At 38.6% G+C, this 24336-nt stretch overlaps 2 protein-coding genes and 1 long non-coding RNA gene across 3 annotated transcripts; 1 reads left to right on the forward strand and 2 right to left on the reverse strand.

Moving 5' to 3' along the window:
• Positions 1 to 12096: 12096 nt before the first annotated feature.
• LOC145794933 (uncharacterized) lies at positions 12097 to 15536 on the reverse strand. The gene is made up of 2 exons (XR_014334890.1): positions 14865 to 15536; positions 12097 to 12314 (listed from the first exon to the last, which is right to left on the reverse strand). It is a non-coding gene; the product is annotated as an uncharacterized LOC145794933 (long non-coding RNA).
• On the forward strand, positions 12771 to 16612 carry LOC114281438 (staphylococcal-like nuclease CAN2). Its single transcript, XM_028223889.2, has 9 exons — positions 12771 to 13300; positions 13529 to 13584; positions 13753 to 13867; positions 14984 to 15094; positions 15189 to 15376; positions 15470 to 15526; positions 15896 to 16055; positions 16147 to 16215; positions 16322 to 16612. Exons 1-9 carry the CDS (start codon positions 13151 to 13153, stop codon positions 16418 to 16420), a joined length of 1005 nt encoding a protein of 334 aa, XP_028079690.1. The 5' UTR covers positions 12771 to 13150; the 3' UTR covers positions 16421 to 16612.
• Positions 16613 to 16983: 371 nt separating this feature from the next.
• On the reverse strand, positions 16984 to 23889 carry LOC114281439 (uncharacterized). Its single transcript, XM_028223890.2, has 4 exons — positions 23296 to 23889; positions 22757 to 22826; positions 22591 to 22679; positions 16984 to 17273 (listed from the first exon to the last, which is right to left on the reverse strand). Exons 1-3 carry the CDS (start codon positions 23653 to 23655, stop codon positions 22627 to 22629), a joined length of 483 nt encoding a protein of 160 aa, XP_028079691.1. The 5' UTR covers positions 23656 to 23889; the 3' UTR covers positions 16984 to 17273; positions 22591 to 22626.
• Between the last annotated feature and the right edge of the window lie 447 nt (positions 23890 to 24336).

The following is a 24336-nucleotide window of genomic DNA, read 5'->3' on the forward strand; positions in this document are numbered from 1 at the left end:
AAATTCATGAAATTGGAAAATTGTGGGAGTAAATGGTGTAGTTGGATAATTTAATCACTCACCTATGAAAATGTCGATATTTTATCTGTTGATAAATTTATTATCTGTTTAGAGATAACTGCTTTGGGCTATCGGTGGAGGATAATCTTGATTGTTGTAGACATTGTGTGATAATTAGGGAAAACTAAAACTAATCACATTGAATATGACGGTTGAAATAATACAGCAAATGTGTGTATTGATTGATCATTGTATATGATAAGTGTTTAAATACATTGTATATGTATATTCTTTTGGAGGAGATAGGGGATGGACTCCACTGATACAGTAAATCTGTGTATCACTTGAAATATGGAAGTGTTGAAGTATGAAAGTGTTTTAATATGAGTTATATTCTCATGTGAATTGTGAAGTATGGAAGTGTTTTAATATGTGTTATAGTCTCATTGAATTGTTTGGCCAGGTCCTGAGCTATAATTATGAATCGAAACTGTATAAGTGAAGGAAACTGAAATGAAAAATGGATGTACTTGATGTTGAATTGAAAAGTGTTGTAAGTTGGTTTATAAGTGTCAACCATATATCAAATGCTATTGTTTTAGTTATTTCTCATACTTGGTTTAGTATATCTCTACTTGGCATTGGCTCACCCTATATGGGACATCATTTTCAAGTTCAGATGATATGTCACCTCCAAGGACATAGCTTGGGAGGCTGAAGATCTCTTTTTGTTGTTTACCTTTTTGTGTATTACATGTAAATTCAAACTGAGGGCTTAATGTGTATGAGTTAGTACTCTCCTTTTTGTAACCAAGTGTTGGCTTGGAAAGTTGTAAGCCCATAGGACATTTACTTTTGTTGTTAACATGTAATACTTTTATGATAAACACTCCGATAAATAGATGTACACTTTATTCTCTTGAATACATTGTCAATAACTTGTATCGTGAATGTATGAATTATGTGTTTATTTTGAGGGCGTTACAACTTGGTATCAAAGCGTACCGGGTTCGAATACTTTGGATACGCGGGAAGTGGTTAGTACCACAATGGGTTTGTCTCGCTTGTTAGAGACTTATGCATGATGTTATATGTTTATTTGATAACATGTTTATGTGACTATATGGGTATGGGATTTAGTTTCTAGGATGTTGATTAGATCCTTGGGTTTCTGGGAGTCCTGTTGGAAAAACACCTGATCAATGCTATTTCTAACTGAAACTCTAGCAATGCCTCGGGACTGTCATTATCCGGAAATAAAATTCGTAAGTGCTTCTGTGATTATGTGCTTACGAGGAATGAATTATTGTTGTTCAATGCATTAGAACGCGAGTGAAATAGCTTCGGCACATTTGGGATTGTGCTAATGTCGTTGTTACCTTTATTACGATGTCAGTACGAGGACGTGGTGGTAGGCGAGGTAGGCCTAGGAGGCAAGAGATGCCTATACTGGATGAGATTCCGGCACAGCAGGAAGGTGTTGGTCAGGCCAATGTGGCTGAGCCAATAGGTCAGCAGGCCGTGGGCGCCTTAGCCCGCGAGATGGCAGGAGCATTGAGGGAATCCATAAACATTCTCAGAGCTGAGAATCAAATCCAGGCCCATGTGGTTGAGACAAGGCCTTCTTTTCTGAAGAGGGAGTTTTTCTGGTCCAATCCAGATGAGTTTGTAGGGGAACCTAAAAAGCCACTTAAGGCTGATGAATGGCTTGAGCAAATGACGAAGACGTTTGAGATGCTTGGCATCGAAGACGAGGCATTGAAGGTGACCTTGGCATCTTTCCAGTTGAAGGGAGACGCGGGTCAGTGGTGGAAGTTCGTGCGAGGTAGTATTAGAAGGACTTGGGAGGCTTTCGTTGATGCCTTTCAGGAGAAATTTATGTCTCCCGCTGTCAGGGAGAAGCTGAGGGATCAGTTCTGTTAGCTTATGCAGCTGAGTACACCAGTGGTCGAGTTTAAGGCTGCATTTACCAGTCTGTCTAGGTTTGCACCTGAGCTAGTGGCGTCTAAGGAACGCTGTTGTTTGGAGTTCGAAACGAAATTAAGGCACAGACTCAAGGTTAGGGTTGTTGGGTCCATGACTCGGGAGTATGGGCGCCTTGTGGATGCTGTGGCCCATATGGAGATTATTATGCACGAGGAGGATGAGAGGTTGACAGGCTCCAAGAGGAGTCAGGATGGCCAGGGACGTGGTAAGAGGCAGAGGGGTTCTAACCCTCAGCAGTCACAGGGTGTTTTTGTGAGATCTACATTTCCAGTGCCGAGTTCAGGTTCTGGGAGAGGCAGTCGAGGAGACGTTACTTGTTACAAATATGGTCAGCTGGGCCACAAGTCTCCAACTTGCCCGCAGAGGGGAGGAGGGCAGAGAGCAGCTTCATCTTCGGCTCGTCCTCAGAGCCAGAGTCAGGGCAGAGGTCAGTCGATTTCTTGTTACCAGTATGGTCAGGCGGGGCACCTGAAGAGGTTTTGCCCGCAGTTGAGTGGCACATCTTGTGCATCTGGTTCGAGGCAGACTCAGAGCCATTAGCTAGCTTAGTCAGTTCAAGCCTCGAGGACCAATCAGGGAGCCTCATCGTCTCAGTCTGTACAACAGACTTATGCTCCGAGAGGTGAGCAGGTAAATCAGAGACCTTCAGGGCATGTGTATACTATTACCGCGCAGGATCTGGTACCGGCTCCATCTGTTGTGAGAGGTACCGTTTTGTTTTGAAACTCGGTTGCTAATGTGTTGATTGATACGGGTGCATCCCATTCCTTTATATCTACTGCATTTGCATCTGTTTTGGGGTTGGAGTTGGCTCAGTTAGCATCTAATATTTGTGTTGTATCACCTGTTAGGGGTGAGTTGATTTTGAAGCAGGGGTGTAGAGGTTGTGATATTGAGGTCGCCAACCACCGGCTTCCATTTTCTTTTGTAGTTATGGCTATGCCGAATTTTGATGTGATTTTGGGTATGGACTAGCTATCGTCATACCGAGCTATTATTGATTACTACCGCCAGCGGGTTACTATGTGTACCTAGAGCGGGGATTGTTTCCACTTCTTGGGAGATCGGGTTGGTAGTGTTTTTCCACCAATGTATGACCCGCAAGGGCGGAGTGAGCTTAGTGTTCTTCTCGCTAGCTTTATGAGTAGTGAGTGTGATGAGATCCAGATTGAGTTACCAGAGTGGTTTGTGAGTACTCGGACGTTTTTCCCGAGGATCTTGTTAGTTTGCCACCCCATCGAGAGGTGGAGTTTTCTATTGACTTAGTGCCTGGCACAACACCGATTTCTATGGCACCTTACCGTTTTGCCCCAGCCGAGTTGAATGAGTTGAAGATTCAACTCCAGGAATTGCTAGATAAGGGCTTTATTCGCCCTAGTACTTCGCTGTGGGGAGCACCAACCCTCTTCGCTAAGAAGAAAGATGGGCTTTGAGACTTTGCATTGATTACCGAAAATTGAATCGGGCTACGGTTAAGAACAAGTACCCTATGCCTCCTATAGATGACCTGTTTGACTAGTTGAAAGGGACCCGTTGTTTCTCTAAGATAGACTTGAGATCGGGTTACCATCAGTTGAGGGTCAGGGAGAAGGATATCCCGAAGACAACATTCTGTACGCGGTATGGCCATTATGAGTTTCTGGTGATGCCTTTTGGGCTAACTAATGCACCGGCAGTGTTTATGGACTTGATGAACTGGATCTTCCGGGTGTTCTTAGATCGTTTTGTGGTCATTTTCGTGGACGACATTCTGATTTATTCACCTTCTGAGGAGGAGCACGAAGAACACTTGAGAGTGATTCTTGAGTTGCTTGGAGCCCATAAGATGTATGCCAAATTTGGGAAGTGTGAGTTCTGGCTAAGAGAGGTGAAATTCTTAGGCCATGTAGTCTCCGAGAAAGGGGTGTCTGTTGATACATCCAAGATAGAGGCAGTGCAGGATTGGGCACAGCCTAAGAGTGTTTTTGAGATCCGCAGTTTTCTGGGATTAGCTGGGTATTACCGTCGGTTTGTGAAAGATTTCTCCAGACTAGCTTCATCATTGACTAGATTGACGTGGAAAGGGGTCAAGTTTGTATGGAGTGAGACTTGTGAAAAGTCGTTCCAAGAGCTAAAAGTTAGACTTACCAGAGCTCCGATTTTGATTATTCTGAAGAGAGGTTTGGGCTATGCGGTTTATTGTGATGCCTCACGAGAGGGTCTGGGTTGTGTGTTGATGCAAGAAGGGAAAGTGGTAGCCTATGGCTCGCGGTGGTTGAAAATACACAAGAGGAATTACCCTACACATGACCTAGAGTTAACATCTGTGATTTTTGCCTTGAAGATTTGGAGGCATTGCTTGTATGGCGAGAGGTTCGAGGTGTTCTCGGATCATAAGAGTCTGGAGTATCTGTTTACACAGAAAGACTTGAACTTGAGGCAGAGGAGGTGGATGGAATTTATTGAGAATTACGACTTCGAGTTGCATTATCATCCGAGGAAAGCCAATGTTGTGGCCGATGCCTTTAGCAAGAAATCCATTAGTGATGTAGCTTGTATAGCCATCTGGGAGTGGGAAATGTTGGGTGCACTTGGCGAGTTTGATTTGCTTCTAGGCGAATCTGTTGAGTCTGCGGCTTTGTTTTTAGTAGTTGCGCAACCTACAATTGTGAATCGAGTGTTAGAGGCGCAGAAGGGTGATCTTGAGGTAAAATCCCTCCGGGAGAAAATCTCTAGTGGGAAGGTTGAGAAAGGTTTGACGATGTATCCTGACCTGAGTGTGAGATACCGAGACCGTTTGTTTGTGCCAGAGTCTTGCCAAGAGAAGGTACTCCGAGAGTTTCACCATTCACGCCTTGCGGTGCATCCGGGAGGCACTAAGATGTACCATGATTTGGGTCGCCAGTTTTGGTGGCGGGGTATGAAGAAGGATGTGGCAGTTTTTGTATGTAAGTGCCTTACTTGCCAGCAAATGAAAGCCAAGCATCAGAGGCCAACGGGTTTGTTACAACCCTTGCCTATTGCCGAGTGGAAGTGGGAGCATGTCACTATGAACTTCGTTGTAGGTCTCCCGAGGACTCAGCGGGGTAGTGATGTTATTTGGGTGGTTGTAGACCGATTGACTAAGTCGGTGCACTTCATTTCTATGCGCGTGAGAGATTCGGTAGATCATCTTGCCGACTTGTATGTTCGGGACATAATAAGGTTGCACGGGGTCCCAGTGTCGATCGTCTTAGATAGAGATCCACGTTTTACTACTAGGTTATAGCAGAGTTTGCAGAGTGCCTTGGACACTAGATTGACCTTTAGCACGGCTTATCATCCTCAGACTGACGGGCAGTCCGAGCATACTATACAGATCCTTGAGGATATGCTTCGAGGCTGTGTCCTTGACTTTAGTGGTTTGTGAGAGAGGCACTTGCCCTTGGTGGAGTTTGCCTACAACAATAGTTTCCAGTCGAGTATCGGTATGGCACCGTTTGAGGCCTTGTATGGCCGACCGTATAGGTCTCCAGTATGTTGGGGCGAGGTGGGTGATGCACCTTTGTTGGGCCCGAAATTTGTTCGAGAGACGACGGAGAAAGTTGAGCTTATCCGTAAGAGACTTGTTACAGCCCAAAGTCATCAAAAGTGTTATGCCGACCGTAGGAGGAGGCCTTTGGTATATAGGGTGGGTGATCATGTTTTCTTGAAAATATCGCATAGGCGGGGATTGATGAGGTTTGGTAAGAGTGGGAAGTTGTCCTCTCGATTTATTGGCCCTTTCGAGATCCTTGAGAGGATTGGCGAGGTTGCCTACCGTTTAGCTTTGCCGCCGCAATTGTCCAGAATGAATGACGTGTTTCATGTTAGGATGCTTTGGAAATACGAGCCGGATCCATCGCATGTATTAGATTAGACCAATTTAGAGGTAGATGAGGATGCCTCGTATGAGGAGAGACCGGTGCAGATCTTGGATAGGCGGGATCAAGTCTTGCGAGGCAAGACCATTCTCTTGGTAAAAGTTTTATGGAAACATCACGGGGTAGAGGAAGCCACTTGGGAACGCGAGTTGGAAGTCCGTGAGAAATATCCGGACTTGTTTGTTAATGTGTAATCGTGTAATGGGAATTTTGTTTTGTTAATAAACTTTAAGAGCATTGAATATATCTTAAGTTGTAAAACATTGTACATGTTTCGATTTATGGGAGTATTATGGTAAATGCCTTGAAAATGAAAGTTAATGTAGCATTGTATATGTTAAATGTACTGTGGCAATGCAAATATATCTTTAACACTGAATATGTTATGAAATGGTGGAGTATGATTTTGGAAATTTTTGAATTTCAAAGAAAGGCATGTTGTTAATGCATATTGAATTATATTGTGAATTGCCTCTTGAATAGAGATGGGATGACCAATAATGGGTCAAAATGTTAAATTTTGAATTGTAACATTGTTGAGAATTGAAAGGATCACAGTTTTGAAACTTGTAACTAATTTCGGGGACGAAATTCTTTAAGGGGGGGAGGTTATAGCGATCTCGATTTTCTCTCCGTTGTTTATTGTATTCCGGACTTAGGTTCTGTGGTGTTGGTTATGTTTATATCTAGTTTCCGTCCTTTAATTCTTTGTATACGAGTTTTGGGATGTGTTGGGCAGGTTTGTTACAGGTTAGTAGTGAGTTTAAACCAATAGTTGCTGCCCAGAATTTTGTTCCTTCGCTCGAGCGAGGCTTTTGTCGCTCGAGCGAGCTCTGTGTTTTAGATCCTTCGCTCGAGCTAGGGTTCCTTCGCTCAAGTGAGAGTTGGGTGTTGTGTCTGATGGCTCAAACGAGAAGTTTTGCACTCGAGCTTACGTCTGCGTCTGGTTCTAGACCTGAAGGTTGCAATTCTTCGCTCGAGCGAGCGAGGTCTATGTTTTCGGTTTCTTCGCTCGAGCATGCTCCTAGGTTGCAGACCTGAAGCTTCGATTTGTTGGGTCGAGCGAGGCTTTTTATGCTCGAGTGAGGGTTCTTTGTGTCTAGTCGCTCGAGCGACCACTCCTTCGCTCGAGCGAGCCTCGAATATATCAGTTGGCACCAGCGGGATTACACTTCACTTTTTCATCTCTTTTATCCACAAACCCTAGACCCTGCTGCTCCCTCTCTCTCTACTTACCTTCTCTCTACAAATCCATCTAGTTCTAGTGTGTTTCTACCCTAATCCCTTTGTAAGAAGTATGGAGCTTGGTGTGGGCTTCGTTTCAATCCGAAAAAGTTGGTGTTTGGAGCACTTTGAGTTTCACATTTCTTCTCCTTTGAGCTCCGAAAATTTAGGTAGGGATACCCTACTCCATCTTATGAGTTTTAGCATAAATTTTAGTCATTTTGATTAAGTGGTGTTGTTTGGTAATTTTGAGAAAGTTAGGGTTTGATTTGAGATTATAAAAGGGGGGTTTTCAAATGTTAAAACCTATGTGTGTATGAGACATTGAGAAATGAGATTGTTGTTGTTAAATCGATGAAATTGAGCCTTTGGGCTAATGTTGAGAAAAATGGGAAAATGTCCTAATTATGTTGAATAATTAATTTGGGGAAATGTGAAATTGAAGTGAAATTCATGAAATTAAAAAATTGTGGGAGTAAATGGTGTAGTTGGATAATTTAATCACTCACTTATAAAAATGTCGATATTTTATCTGTTGATAAATTTATTATCTGTTTAGAGATAACTACTTTGGGCTATCGGTGGAGGATAGTCTTAATTGTTGTAGACATTGTATGATGATTAGGGAAAACTGAAACTAATCACATTGAATATGACGGTTGGAATAATACAGCAAATGTGTGTATTGATTGATCATTATATATGATAAATGTTTAAATATATTGTATATGTATATTGTTTGGGAGGAGATAGGGAATGGACTCCATGGTTTGAGAGGAGATAGGAGATGGACTCTCAAACCTGTTTAGGAGGAGATAGAGGATGGACTCCACTGATACAGCAAATCTATGTATCGCTTGAAATATGGAAGTGTTGAAGAATGGAAGTGTTTTAATATGAGTTATATTCTCATGTGAATTGTGAAGTATGGAAGTGTTTTAATATGTGTTATAGTCTCGTTGAATTGTTTGGCCAGGTCCTGAGCCATAATTATGAATCGAAACTGTATAAGTGAAGGAAACTGAAATGAAAAATGGATGTACTTGATGTTGAATTGAAAAGTATTGTAAATTGGTTTATAAGTGTCAACCATATATCAAATGCTATTGTTTTAGTTATTTCTCATACTTGGTTTAGTATATCTCTACTGGGCATTGGCTCACCCTATATGGGACATCATTTTCAGGTTCAGGTGATATGCCACCTCCAAGGACATAGCTAGGGAGGCTTAGAGGTTGAAGATCCCTTTTTGTTGTTTACCTTTTTGTGTATTACATGTAAATTCAAGCCGAGGGCTTAATGTGTATGAGTTAGTACTCTCCTTTTTGTAACCAAGTGTTGGTTTGAAAAGTTGTAAGCCCGTAGGGCATTTAGTTTTGTTGTCAACATATAATACTTTTGTGATAAACACTCTGATAAATAGATGTACACTTTATTCTCTTGAATACATTGTCAATATCTTGTATCGTGAATGTATGAATTATGAATTTGTTTTGAGGGCGTTACAGTCTGGGCTTAGCCTAGGCCATTATTTTGAAGCCCTGTTGGGTTCGTAACCCGACCCATTGGCCCGCTTAAGACTCATTTAAGGCTCGGTCCGAGGGTTGGCCTACCTGAGGCCTAGTGTTTTTTTCAGTGAAAAATAATAAAATTTTGATAGAGAAAATAAAAAAAAATGTTCAAACCCATCCAAGCCCAAGCTCAGGCCCAGTCCCACTGGCCCGGCCTGAGGCCTACCCGAGGCCCGAATACCCCCTGGGCCTGGGCCTAATTTTCTAGCTCATAGGCTGGCCTAAATTTTGATGGGAGCTCGCGAAGTAAGCCGGGCCAAATTTACACCCCTAGTAATAAGCAATGGATAAGGAGTGAAAAAATTGAGCAACATTGGTCAAATCTATGAGAAACAGTGAAGGAATAATAAAATGAACAATGATCAATGGAGATAGTGAGAAAAAAATAAAAAAATTAAAGAGTAAGTCTGATGTATGTATTCTTTGAAAAGAAAATGTGTACTGAGAATTTCTATATAAAAAATGTGTAGTAAGAAAATTTAGTTTTAAGAATTGATGTGTGTATTGATATCCAAATTGTTCATTTTGTTTAGTAGTAAAATTATAAGAAAAAATTAATTCTTTAAATATATGCACAAAGAGTAAATGATATGTAAAAAGGCAATGATTGGTGGCCACAAATTTTGTGACTCAAATGGTTCGAAAATGTCAAAACGACGTCGTTTTGGATACAAAACAACTCTAAAAATGTCAAAACGACGTCGTTTTGGCATTTTCGAGCCATTTGAGCCACAGAATTTGTGGCCACCAAACATTTTCCTATGTAAAAATAGAATCAACAATACTACAGACCACTAAATTTCTACCACTAACACCACCACTAATGATGTGGCAAGTAAAAAAAAAAAAACACAAAAACTAAGACACAAAACACATGTGGCAGTGGGTGGGACCCATTGTCACATCCCTAGTGCAACCACTAATTAGTGGTCCGCATCATTTTTCAAATAGAATTACCCCACGATTGAGGCCAAAAGAACATGTATCTACAGAATGACCAAACTACCCTTCTCTAATTAACTATCTTATTTCATTGCAAGCACGCACGAGTTATAAAATCAAACCACTTTTTTTTTTTCTCTCCTCCATCTCTCTCTCTCTTTCCTTCATCTGTTGAATTCGAAGCACCGGCCGAGAGAGACACACAGATCAACACCCCGCCATTGGCGTCAGAGGCTCCAATGCCCTCTTTCTCCGTTGTCCTCTGCGGCTGCCATAGACGGTGGCACCGCTGGTCATCGGCAACCACATCGTTCCCGCTTCCACTTCTCCTCCCTTCACCGTCGTCGTCTTCTTTGAGATTCATAATCTCGGCACCCGATTCGCCGCTGGCCATAGCCAACGCGGTCAAGCTGCAGTTCGCAAAGTCGTCGGCAGCGACGGGGTTTCCGATCTCACAGATCTGTGCACGACGATCTGGATGGACGCGAAGGAATCTAACAAAATATGACTAGAAATGATAAAAATTGGCTGAATTACAACTGTTCCTTTTTCTAGTTGTTTTTGGTCTTGAGTGTTACAATTTAGTAGTGTATGTTTTCCTAAATTTCAGTTTGATAGTATTTTGATTTTCATGTTTTGTGAAAATTGAGTAGGAGTTTTGGCTCCGGATCTGCTGGGGTCGTGATAGATCTAAGATGTGAAGGCTCCAGAATTGTAATGATCTGCTTCAAAAAAGGTGTTAGGGATTTGGTAACCAAATCTGAACGCATTCAGTCCCAGTTCCTCCGCCTCCCTCGCCATTGCCCCCGCATTCACAACCTGCATCTCTCTCTCTCTCTCTTGTCTTTATGTGAGCTCTCTAGTTTTTTGGGTCGTATCTGTGTTGAAAGCAGTTCTGTAGTTGTAAGGGCGATGATGGTTTGCTGATGGGGGGCCTCATTTGGTTGGTAGAGATGAAGATGTAAGAGAGGAGAGGAAAGTTGCAGAGGAGTGAGAAGAGAGAGGGATAGAGGTGAGAGGGAAGAATAGAGGAAGATAGTTGACAGGTGTTCTGGAGAGCTTTGGGTTGGAGGTTTCTTGGGTTGAGAAGGAGGTAGAGGTAGAGAATAAGAAGAGGAGAAAAAGAAGGAGAATGCTGGAGTTGTATAAAAAATGGAGCCTGAAAGATCATCTTCTTCTTCTTTTTTAATTCTTCTTCTTTGTTTCTGCTATTACACTCCATTTGTATCAGTTTCAGAAGGCATGAAAAAGAGTTTATTTATTTATTTATTCTTTTTTTATGTGTGGTTGTTGAACAGAGAGGTGTGTTCTTTGAAATAAACAGATAGATGGATAAAAAGGATTTGGATGTTTTCTGGAACTAACAGATAGAGGGGGGGGGGAATGGGTTTAATTTGTACAGATAAAATAGGCTTGAATTTTTTCTTTTTCTTTTTATAGATTTGAGCTTAGATTTGTGTTGCAAGACTTAGATCTGCAAGACCCAGATCTGGGAAAAATCAATTGTGAATTTCAAACAGATAGGAATGAGTTTTCAAGTCTGAGTTTAACAGATAAAACAATTAAACAGAAAAAAAAATTCAATAGATAAGAATTTGTGAACCTACAAATTTCAACAGACAGATTTTATTTGGATAGTTATTTGAATAGATAAGGGAAATTTGAATTAAAAAGATCAAAAAATTAAGCAGATAGGGTAAAAACTTTGAACAGATGGGGAAAAAATTTGAATAGATAAGAAAAAATTTGAACGAATAGTCAACGAAAAATCAAATAGATAAAAAAAAGTTAAATGGTAAAATTGAAAATAAAATGTCCCACAAGATTTTTCACCAAACTATTTCATAAAATATGGATCTTTCACCAATAAAAAATATTCACTGGACTTAATGCATTAGACACTTATCACCAATTTTCTCTAACAAAAATAATTTAAATGCAATAAGAAACAATCTTAAAAATACATTAGATTTTCCACAAAATTATTACAAATTAATGAAAAAAATTATAAATTTAATTATGAATTTTTATAAAATTTATCACTAATTTATTATTATTTTTATAAAGAAAAACGATTGATCCAGCGAATTTTGACATGTTCGAATTATGTAAGTCGGACGACTTCCTAATTAACCTTTCGAACAATCACCCAAATGACTGACGTTACTTTAGTCAGTTGTAATTGCCACCCTTATCAACCGATATTTGTCCAGGTTACGATCATCATCCAAATGACCGGCCAAACACTCTCAAATCACCAAGGATCCTCTAAATATTTTTTTACTTAAAGTTTTCTAAAGTGGTGTATTGTGTGGTTGATATTTAATACTGAAAAATTGATGTGACTTGTCATTAAATTTCAACTACGCAATGCACCACTCTAGGAAACTTTAGGAAAAAAAAGCTCTAGAAGATCCTTGCTCTCTCCTAGAGTGAGAGATCCAACGGCTGAAATTAAAACTAACCAAAACGACGTCGTTTTAGTTAGTAAGTTGAAGAAAAAAAAAAAAAATTCAGCTCTGGTTCAAAATGACGAACAGGTTCCTGCAAATATGAAGCAATAGAGTGACTCTCTCTCTCTTCTCCTCAGCGGCCATGAAAGTAAGTTAAACAATTTCAAAAACATTTTTACAGATTATACTCACATTAAACAGTTCATTGCTGTTATTGACAAAGCCATTCTCCATAACTCTTTCAGCTCTTCTGCAACCTATATTCATAGAAAAAAAACAGAGCACTTTAGAAATGGGTTATTAATCAAACTCTGTTTTTATGCTTGATTCACTGAAAAAGTAATAATAAAATTTATTTTAAATAGAATAAGGGTAAAATGAATATTGTTATACGTGGGTGGTTGTGGGGAGTTCGGGGGAAGAAAAATTTGGGTCTTTGTCTTCCATGTTGGAGATTGATTGAGAAATGAGTCTGAAGAAGATTGATTTTAATCAATAAGAAAATTGATGACCCAACTTGTTATGTTTTGGTTTTGAGTCCTCATATTTTTTATGGGTAATTCATGATCTTAGGAATAAAGAATAAGAACATGAGCTTGGATATAAAGATTAAGAATCAAAAGATTTTGGGTTGAATAGGAAGGAAAGGCTAAAAATAGAGAAGCATTGAATACAATAAACAGAGGTTGTGTTTTTGAAATCAAACTTTTTTTTTTTTTTTTTTCAACCTACTAAGCAAAACGACCACGTTGTGGTTAATTTTATTTTCAGCCTCTCATTCTAAGAGATCACTTCAGGGACACGATTCGTAATTCCTCATCTGAATTTCCTCAACTCCTATGTTCCTTCACCCAAAAGCATTCGCATTGCCCCATTCTCTCTCACTCTCTCTCTCTAAAATGTCTATCTTGAGCTTCTTCTTAACCATTGTTCTCTCTCACACTCTCTCTCTAACACTAGAGAGAGAACAACAATCCCTCTCTCTCCCTCCCTCTCTCTTTCTCTCTAAAAGGTCTAACTTGAGCCTTTTTTAAATTATTGTTCTCTCTCACTCTCTCTCTCTAACACTAGAGAGAGAACAACAATCCAAAACATGGGAAACGCACTCAGGCTATTGTACGGACACTGCTGTAAGCCGGCCGCTGACGAATCCGATGCGCTCGGCCACCACGGCATCTCGGCCGCTACCGTCGGTGTCTCCGCCCTTGCCCACGATCTTTATCACTATGAAATCACTTCCCAGGTACAAAAATGCCCCTCATGATCACCTTCATTTCTTCTTCAATTCAATCCCTTGCTTAATAAAGACTGTGTTTTAAAAGAAAATTTTAATCACCCTTAAAATTAATTGTACTTTATGATCTGTTCTGGGTCAGAATTGAAGTTTTGAAGATACTTGGGGATCTGGGTTGCTCTTAATTTTATCCCGATTTAATCAGGAAGTTTTTTTTTTTTTTTTTTTTTTTGTAAGGTTCCTGAAGGACTCAGTAAGCAAGTAGTTTCTTCAAAGAAGGCTCAGGCTAACTGGTAACTAGTGTATAACTCTTGATCTTGATTAATAAATCTAGCTTCTTGATTAGGTTAACACTGTAATTTCAAATCGAATTGTTTCAAGTAAATTATGTGCTTTGCTGCTTGATTTGTGTTCTACTCTATGTATATTGAGTTGTTTGAATTTACAATGAGAAAATGAAGGTATAAGAAACTTTCAGAGGCATGGAGAGAATCAAAGCCTCCACCAAGAACCCCAGAAGAAGCTTCAAGGCTCATCATACAGATATTGAAGAGAAATCAAAAGGCTGATGTTGAGGTTAAAACAAGTCTCTTTGGTTGTTTCTGTTTTTCATTTTTCTATTTATATTCAAGAACACACAGAAAACTTGTTTGATAAACTGTTTTTTAAAACTATTTGGGATAGTTCATAGTTCTGAAAACCTGCCACTTTTTAAAAAGTACCAAAAATTGTTTTCAGATTTTTTAAAACTGTTTTCGCATAAAAATGAAAACAATAGGAAAGCAATGAGTATTTTTGAAACACAAAAGACAATAGCATAGAAAACGAAAACACAACTAAGCCCTAGTCACAACATTGATACTCTATTTGTTTCAGCTGAAAACCTTTACCAATAGAAAACGTTTTCTATGAAAAGCTTTTTTCTGTCCCATAGAAAATATTATCTCAAGTTTAGTTGTGTTCTTAAAACTAATGCACAAGTGGTTGTGTCTGGGGGGATTGTCATTTTCTATTGTATCAAATATCAAAAAATGTGAAAAACATTTTCTGCCCTAACAAACAGAGCGTGATCTTCTATGAAGCATGAGTATTTCTAAAAACATTTCGTACCCGTACCAGATACTTACCGGAGTATAGTACCTCGTATGATACTTCTATATACGTTTCGAATACACAAAACACGTATCCAAAATTTTTCTTCTTAATTTTTGGTGTATCCAAACGTACCTAATATATACCCAAGCCGTACCGTACTTCAGTTAAGATAATATTTTCTTCTAGTACAAAAATAAAATTTCTTTCACTAGATTTTTTTTTTTTTTTTTTTTTAATGCTTAGCATAATTTTAAAATTAAACTATAGCTTATAAGTTATTTAATATATTGACATTTAATTTTGATTTATACTTTTATTTTTGACATTAAATGTTAATCGTAGGTTAGATCTTAACAAATTAAATCATTTAATTAATTTTTGCATTACTCTAAATTAAAAATAAATATTTTTTTACAAATGTACCAAGACGTATCTGTACCCTTTTTTTTTTTTTTTTAATTTTATCATATTGACGTACCTGTATCGGACCAGTATTCCGGACCTGTGCTTCATAGGTGATCTTCTTTGGAAATGCTTACAACTTCAGAATTAAACCTTGGTGCTGAATCTGATTTGTTGTTGCTTTCTTTTGAGTAGGGTCTATTGACTTTCTATGGCCTCCCTCTTCCTCATACTCTTGTTGAACTCTCTGCTGGACCACCTACTTCACTGCCTGAAGGACTCCAGTTTGAATTGCAAACTCTACCAGTTAAGAACAATTTCACAATCCCAAATCCTCAAATACTCGAAATTCTCTCCAAGACTCTTGATTTCAATGAATGGTTTTTAACATAATTCCCAGGTGGATGCAAAAGCTGTTGCGGATGGGGATACCATCACAGTGTATGTGAGCACCATGGATCCAAGGGAGTCATCTTCTGTTCCCATAGACGTGCAAATCGCAGCCGTTGAAAGATCAAAAGCACGTGCTGGGAAGAATTACGCCAAGGCAGATGCACTGCAGAAGCAAATTGTTGATTCAGGATATAGGTTTGTATGTGAATTTGGCATGTGAATTTCTGTAATTCATTGGTATTTTGCTTTCAGAATCACGGGTCATTCACAGCTTGTATTTCACCACAGGGTTCTGAATATTCAGAGTCAGGAGATTCTTGCACGCAAGTATCGGATTCGACTAAGGTAATGCCAACTGCAATCATTTTTATTTTTAATCAGCATGTTTAGTGTAACTTTTCCCAAATTAAAGCTGATAATCAAGAGGTAAAAGCAACCCTTATCCTGTTTCCAAATAATCAAAAAATTTCAGCTTATTTAAACTATCCCTACTATAAACAACTCAATAAGTCACACCAAATAGAGCCAGTAGACTTGTTTGTGCAGCTTCTTATTAGTAGAAAGCTGATAATTAGAAAACAAAAATTAAAAACACATTTCCCTCATCTTTTCAATAATTTTTTTTGATCAATTTATTTAAAATTATAAGTTGAAGTTGCATCAAACATTCTTACAAGGCAACTATCAATGATTAATGACTACTCAAGAAAACAGGGGAATAGATGCGCCGGAGAGTGCAATGCCATATGGAAAGGAGGCAAAGGAGGAACTGACCAAGCTTGTTCAGGGCAAGTGTCTGAGAGTTCTTGTCTTTGACCAAGATCGCTATGGCCGATTTGTGGGAGACATTTATTGCAATGGTATCTTTATACAGGTACGATTTTCACAGAATATCTCTGCCTTTCTAAACTGACTTCAAAGTTCAAACACTCCTTGGGAGTCTTCCAACAATTGTCTCTCTATAGGAATCAATGCTGAAGAAAGGATTGGCATGGCATTACAAAGCCTATGACCGACGTCCAGAACTAGAGAAGGTAATCCATTTTACTGTTAATTCTGAGAACATTTTACTGTTAATTCTGAGAATTGGTCGTATTAAACGCTTCATTTCTAATGGCTATTTGTGTTGTGTCATACCAGTGGGAGAAAGAGGCTCGGGCAAAGCGAGTAGGCTTGTGGGCTTCGTCAAACCCTGAGATGCCGTGGGAATGGAGAAAGGACCGGCGGGAAGGCAGATAACCTGTTGTGGAAATGGCTACTATCAGAATATGAAAAAACATCAACAGCTAACAACAGTATTTAGGATTTGCCTGTGTTTCTGTTGTAACATGTATATCTGATTTAAGGACATATATATAATTTATGAACCTGATTAAAGGGTTGGCAATTGTTTTTATATGATCATGAAAACCAGTCATGTCAAAGCACAAATGAAATCTCAAATGCTCCACAGAAGATGTTTCAAATCACCACTCTCAATAATCACATTCTTCAGCGTTTCTCAAGCTCATCATCAAATGGTATTAATCTCACAACATTCCCAACTAGTTTGCATCAAGGATCAAACTACACAGAACTCAAAGAACATTGGTCCTTTTTGGTGTAACTTCTAATAAAAAGTTAAAAACTGATAATAAGAAAGTAGAAGCTCAAAACACACCTCCCTACTTCTCAATAATCAATTTTTTTAATCTATTTTTGCTTCATACATTGTATGCAGCAATTGCACCAAACATTCTAATACAAAATTCTAAAATTTAAGATAAATAAAAAGAAAAAGAAAAAGAGAAAACCATTAGAGCTACACTGAACAGCCCCTTCGAGTTTATTCAATACAGCAGTTGCTGCCTCGGGAATCCCGTCAATCACACAATTTCAGCTGAAGAAATAGAAACATCAACATGATTCAAACTAACACATTAGTCTAAATACAAGGGGAAAAACATCAGTGTAAATACAAGGTTAAGAACAGAATCAAGAAAACTTGACGAAAAAATAAAAGGAAAAAGAAAAAATAAAGCTAATGAAAGGAAAACTGCAGCCAGCCTGGGGCGTCACAGAATTCTGGTCAGTTGCACAGCCCAAGGATACACTGCAAAAGACCAGTGGCACTAATAAGTCAACAAGGAATGGAAATTCTGTAACTTGAAAATATTGTCATTTTCATATTAAACCCAATTGAAAACTGAAGTCGGATCACAAGAGATAATATTAGAATTCCACGTACAGTCAATACATGGAATGCAGACAAGATTTAGCGAAAGTGAAAATAAATCTTAAAATTAAATAAAAACATATATAAAAGCATGAGAAGATCCCACCTACTAATTCTAATGATTTATTCACATAACATCTAGTACCAGCTGTTTCCTGGAAAATGAGAAGAATTGAGCATGTGTGTTTTCTTCTCTCCCAATTAGAGTTAATGAAAGTGCACAGGAATCCCCACAGCAACATGGCATTGTCACATCTCCTATGAATGCGGAGTCGTGCGTCAATCTCGTGATGTGACACCACGGGCTAGTTAGGCAGCTCCACAAACTCCCCCCGGGGTTGAGTCATGCAACTCAAGGTTAGTGCAGACAGTGCAGTAGCCATGTGCCCAAAGGGCCAAGGCATCCTCTAGTCTAGACCATTAGCAACACCCCTCGGCTTGACTATGAATCCCAAGCTCAGGCACAACTAGAAATTGTCCTCCTATTACTCCAGGACAAAGGTACATCCATTCTCCAACCAAGCACACTCTGCCCATGGCACATGTTCGGTTTGCCTGGCTCGTCTAAACAACCCCACTGAGAAATGTCCCCATCTCCTCCATTTTAAGCCTCCAGAAGAGTGCCTAGGCATTGCCTTAGCTATCTAGATTAAGAGCAACTATCTAGATTAAGAGCAAGGCCTAGAAACCCCACTTCAGATCACCACAGGACTTATGGCTCAAATGCTAGAGTTGAGAGTAAATCGAGGTGCCTCACCATCCCCTCCCAAGAGGAGACCTTGCACTTGGCCAATTTTAGAGAGAGGCACAACAACAAGAAAAAGCTAACGTTGATCAAGACATGAAATCTTCGAAGTTGTATTATATACTCCAGGCTACAGCTCTTTTGCAGCTCTCCTAATACGACCCCTGAGACTTGACATACCTATCCACTGACACCTCTTGATACAACAAAGCTGAGAAACCTCCATATTGATGAACCAAGGAGGCTGAGCCACCTGTTCCTGAACATGGGACCCCGTGTGTGGCTTAGTTAGTCCCCATAGTTTGACCTTGCTATATAGGGGACTCTCCATGGACGAAAAAAGGCCACGCTGTCCACCATCACAAAGCTTAAGATTCTCCACTGGCTCTCTCCTGATCTAAGGTTGGCTCAACTCTAATCTCCTCCACCTTCATTTGTCTTCTGCCATATCAATGTTGGAACTTCAAGTTTCAAAACGTCAACTAACATGTATTTTCCAAAGAGTTGCCTTTTGTTCCATAGAGTAATGTCTTTTCCACTAAAGAATAACTTCTACTAAAAGTTGTGCTTTTTACAAAGAGTCATCTCTACCTAAAATTGTGACTTTTAGGAATAGTCACACCACCATTGTCAATAAAAACCTGTAGGTGTTTGTTATTCAATTCAATTGCATACAATCAAAAAATCTTACTTCTTCCTCCATCTCTTTCACTATCAAACATCTTTAATATTTTCATACAACTTTTGAGCATCATAGAAGAATTCTTTAAACCATCCAGTGCATGCAAACATTTTGGAGACCTGGCTATGGTTTAGGTTGAATCTTGGAGCTATTCATTAACCGTCAATATACTTGTGTGGGGAGACTAACAACTTCAGGGCAGCAACTATGCACCTCACAGATTCACAGGCCAAATATTTCTACTTTCTATTCTATATATATTTGCACTTTTTATCATTTAACTTCAATTATATATAGTAATTCGAATTGCAATAGATGCAATTATATTGATCTACACACAGATTTCTTGAACTCTGTACTCAAGTTGTTTATTGATTTTATGTGATAATTTATTTATTATTTTCTTAGTTCTTACCATCTTCTTAGAAAACTAGCCCCTGGCCATCTTCTCATCCTCCATCCACAAATATAAAGTTTGAGAGAGAGAGATGAAGAAGTTGACAGACCAAAAAAAGAGACTTTGAGAATGTCTATTTGTTATTATGAATATCCATTCTCAACTGCTTGGGAGAGAACTCCTCACATCGGTGACTTAACCATTTTCTTCGAACTCTTTTGGAATTAAAAAAAGTGATAAGGATTCAAGAAAATGACATCACCATAATGGGTGTTTCCTTTAACATAATCGTATAGAGTATTCCTTCTTATGTGACTAAACTAGATGTCCCCATATTGCCTAAAAAAATCTCTCTCCCCTATGAGTCCCAAACAACCTTTAGTAGGTCATATGAGAAGGTTCTCCATCCAAATCAGCACTCCTGCATTTTTGGGCCTCAAATTAGACACATCTTCCTGGTGGATTTTTAAACAAAACTTATATTGCAGTAAAAGGAAGCGAAGCCGATGGCATATATATTTTAATTGCCATTTCAATACCCACACTAAAGTTTGTGCCCACAAATGTTTCACTAGTTACAGTGTACCACTATTTTCCAGCACAAGCAGGAAATTATGTTCTTAAACAAAAGCCTATGCATTATATGCACAATCACAAGTTTACTCTTGAATAATCAGACTATCAAGAAGAGGAAAAATGCAGTATGGCAACAAAAAGATTCAACTACACAGCTAAAGTTTGAACCCTTGAAAAGAATAAATAACATATAACATCAAAACTGAAGCAAGTTTAAAAATGGAAGAACAACAAAGTTTAGGGGTGCAACTATGAAGCAAATAAAGTAACCAGGAATGCTGATTGAAACTGTTTTCAATAACTTCAACACCCTTCTCATCAAAACAACTACAACTTCCAGCCTAAAGGGCTTGCATTGTTGGGGCCTGTATACCTAGGCTAAGAATCATTAACAAACAATCAGTCATTACGGCGAAGCACTATAAGTGCTACATTCTATGGGCAGGTCAAGGGAGGGGACCAACTCAACAAACCCTTATTCCACTGGTGTATATGTCCTGTCCTTCAAGGATAGGGGAGGACCTAGTCCACAAAACACTACATGGATTGAGGGAGATCAGCTGGAGCCACATGGACTTTATAGATACAGAAAGAGGTGGGTCTATGAAGTTTTCATGTATCAACCAAAGCCATAAGAGTTCCACACTTTGACCTTTAGATATTTAGACAGGGACGTAAGGATGCTAAAAACACTTAAACACAGAAAAATAACTATCAAACAAAAGTAGGACCTCATAAAGTGGTTATCACTTTTAATAATTTGTCTAGATATACAAGCATAGGCATTTTGTAAATCTTGAAGATAATTAAAACATCACTGGTGCATTACAAAGAGACCATGACAACTGTCCAAGTTTCTGACTTTTCATGTAATTTTGAAAATCAGATATGGCTAAATCCTTATTTTAATGGGACGGAGCTTAATAACCTAAAAAATCATGTAGCTCTCACCTCCTTAAGTTTCATCACAAATAAAACCCTGGCTAACTAGCCTTCAAATACATCATGAGAGTAAACATGTTCTAAATCGAAGTATCTAAATTACATTCTACCTCACATGATTTTGGGGATGCCCGAATATTAAAGGAAAAGGAGGAGGTTAAAATTACAGTATTATTTAATGGATGAAGACGAACAAGAGTTATACATGTCATGTTCAATATCATGAACCATGACTAATGTGCTGGGCACCATTTCTTTTAAAGGGGATGTATTTTAGACTGAAAACCGATTTTCCATAAACTATTTCATGAAGAAAACAAAATTTTGAGTTCATATTAAATCTTTTTTCACTCCATGCATGACCTTGGAAAATTTTGCTTATTGAAATGTATGAAGGAATCAATGTTTGACTTATTAGATCATTTTCCATTCATGCAAAGACTAGTCATTGGGTGTCTCCAGAGTCCAGAGTGCTTGTTTGATAAATTTGCAAAATGAATGGTATAAAACACCTATTTTCATGTCAAGAACGGCTTGCACTGAATTACTCAGTTGAGGATTAACAACTTGGCAGTATATGTTATTTCCATGTGGAGAGGAAAAAGAGAGATGATAAAAATAAACGAAGGCCCGTAAGTTAAAAGACAATAAGACAGAGAGATGACAGAAACAATTATAGGTATAAGACTCTGAATGGAAGCTTTGGACAAAAGTATATCATGCATCCCTATGGACAGGTTGTTGTGCATGTTTCTATGCAAAAGAACCATAGGTCCTAAAAAATAATCAAATGATTACTTCAAAGTAAGGGCGTTCAAAAATATGCACAATTCCCTTGCACAACTACATATCACCAAATGAAGGAGTTGCGAAAACATGTCAGGGTCATATAAAAAAATCAAGAGAGGGCCGAGCTGCCAAGGCAGCAAAAGTTCGGACTTAAAACAAAGCAACATGTAATTGCAGGGTTGTAGTGACTATCTGTTTGCTTGTGGAGTTGATACAAAAGGCAGTTCAATATAATCCATGTACAGGTTATTCTACCAATTGAAAGTTAGATTAGTAACTTCTTTCCAATATAGTTTAACAAATATAGACCTAGCATGGGAAATATTTGCACTTGCACTTCACCAATTTCATACACACTTGAGGTAGAGTCAAACCGATGGAATACGATACACTTCATATCTAATGTCTACTCATGACTACCTAACAGAAGCAATAGAATATATATAATTAGAAGCTAAAATCAACAATCAAGTTTGGAGTCAACAAATCAAGTTACTTCCTCTCTGCTTCTATTAGATTTTTTGAATTCATATTCTAATGGAAAGCATATAATACCCTTAAACTACAAGAAGACAACCTAAAGAGTTCCCCTAAATCTCTTACTGATTAAGAAAAGGAACTGTACCAACTACAATGAGGGATCTCATGCAGCGCGTTATGCAGAGGATAGGATTGGTGGGAACATTAGAACAAAAACGATACAGTACTAACTTTAGTTACAGCCACAAAATTGAAGCATCGTTGAAGCAGTCAAATATTAGAAGACGTTTTGAAGTTAGAGGAGATCATAACCAAAAGAATAGTTGTTTAAATGATTAAATTCTGGTTACATACACAATGAGAAGGTAGAAAGTCGTAACCCTCTACAAAGTATAGATTTATGGAGTTAAAGAGTGCATCCAACATAAAATTCATACTGTTACACCGTGTAAAAGTAAAAAGGGCAACACCATTCCATGTCTACTCATTCCCAAGAGTTCATGTAATGCCATGTCAAGTAAAACACAATCATAACAACTTAAGTATGCAAAACAAGAAACTCCAAGAAAATGATAAAACTCACTTTGCCGTTGTCAATATTAAGAAAGATCAAATATACTTATTTGGCATCACCCTTCATTTCATCTGAATCCGAGTCACTTGCATTGTAACCTAAAGCAGATCAAATAAAGATTAAGAACAACAAATAGAACCACTAATACTCTAGCTGAGAGAGAGAGAGGGAGTACCTGGATGTTTGTCACTGACTTTCCATACTGAGGATCGACTCCTCGAAGCTCTACTCATCCAAGCACGTCCCTAAATTTTCGGCAGATTAAAATTTCCCAAGGCATTCACAGCCAAAGCATAGAAATGTCTAATAGCAAACTTGAGTTTGGAACGAAAAATAGCATAAAATCTAGAATACACTAAAATCCCAGAAAACAAACACGGGTCGATTGCCTAGAAAACAGAAGAAATGTAGGATCAAAATTTGAGTTTTACGTGTTCACCTCTCTGGAGTTTGTTCCAAATAATGAAAAACCCAACTCAATTAAACCATTTAGTAACACAGTCTGAATCCAATTTTTTGTATTCATTCCCTAAATATCAAAACTCATTTGATTCAAAGTTCAATTTCGTTCCTTTCCCTACACTTTCTCAGCAACCAAATAGAAATAATACATTCTACAAATTTAAAAAAAACAATGCTAATGCTAATCAATTCACAATTAAACCCTTTCAAAAAAAAAAAAAAAAACCCAGAAAACAAGAAAGTTTAGGGTACCTTCTGTTCATCTCTAGGGACACCATAGCCACTGAAATACATCTGACCCACCAAGACTTGCATAGCGCTGTCACCGGCTTTGGCCTCCTTGAGGGTGTCCTGAAACCACCGCTTCACGCAGTCGGTAACCACCTCAGCCAGAGGCACTCGGCTCGGCTGCTCTAGCCGCCTCGCCGCCTCTCTCGAGCTCTCCTCCATCTTCTTCACCCTCAAGCGTTCCGATTCAACTCGGACCCCCCTCGGATCAACCCGGGTTTTGGGAACGGGCTTAATGCGTTTGGGACGCTGCTGGAGCTTGTCTGAGGCGATGATTCTAGCGAAGTCTTGGAGCCTGGCCGTAGATGGTAGTGATTTTCCCATAAAACAAACAAAGAAAATGTATATATATGGATTATTATATTGTGCGGGCGTGAATGGGTAGAGAGAAAGTGATGAGAAAGTTCCGATTTTTTCTTTTTCTTTAATGGAATTGGAATTGAAATTGAATGGGTTTGGTTTGCTTTTTTGGCCTCATTTTTTTTTATTTTTTTTCTATTGTAAGGCTGTTCTTATCTTTCAAGGTGGGGGTCACACTACTACTAGTTCTTTATAGGGGAGATGCTAGAGAGCTCTAAATCTAGAGCTCTAATTTGAGCTCTAGTGATGTGTCCAAGCAATAAAAAAATAAAAAAAAAACAAGGCAAGGCACAAACATCACATCAGTGTAGGTCCTACATTCCCATTAGAGCTATTAGAGCTCTTATATTAGAGCTCTTAAACATTTTTGTTCTTTATAGGGTTTGAAATCAGGGTGGACAAGACAAGACGAGGGTGACAGTGCAACGAACAAAAGAGATGGGTTGGGTTGGGTTGTGTTGGTGGGTGAAGATCTAAAACTCGTTCTGTTGGGACGAACAACGTCAACGTGCAGTCTTCATGGATTTAAGGTTATGATGGTTAGAAAATTAAAAATAAAATTAGGTCAAGTTTGAGAACTTGTAAAAATGTTAAAAGGTTAAAAAATTAAAAAGTTAATATTATTCACTAAAAGTCAATAATTAC

This window comes from Camellia sinensis, chromosome 1 (genome assembly GCF_055761805.1).
Source record: "Camellia sinensis isolate YWXY chromosome 1, ASM5576180v1, whole genome shotgun sequence".
In the NCBI taxonomy this organism is placed as follows: Eukaryota; Viridiplantae; Streptophyta; class Magnoliopsida; order Ericales; family Theaceae; genus Camellia; species Camellia sinensis.

Bases quoted from the DNA above. Each gene is read 5' to 3' on its own strand.
- LOC114281438 (XM_028223889.2), top strand. From the start codon at position 13,151: ATGGGAAACGCACTCAGGCTATTGTACGGACACTGCTGTAAGCCGGCC. The intron at 15,095-15,188 runs GTTAAGAACAAT...CATAATTCCCAG, and splicing joins TTGAATTGCAAACTCTACCA to GTGGATGCAAAAGCTGTTGC. The intron at 15,377-15,469 runs GTTTGTATGTGA...ATTTCACCACAG, and splicing joins ATTGTTGATTCAGGATATAG to GGTTCTGAATATTCAGAGTC.
- LOC114281439 (XM_028223890.2), bottom strand. From the start codon at position 23,655: ATGGGAAAATCACTACCATCTACGGCCAGGCTCCAAGACTTCGCTAGA. The intron at 22,827-23,295 runs GTACCCTAAACT...CCGAAAATTTAG, and splicing joins TCCCTAGAGATGAACAGAAG to GGACGTGCTTGGATGAGTAG. The intron at 22,680-22,756 runs GTACTCCCTCTC...GATCTGCTTTAG, and splicing joins AGTCAGTGACAAACATCCAG to GTTACAATGCAAGTGACTCG.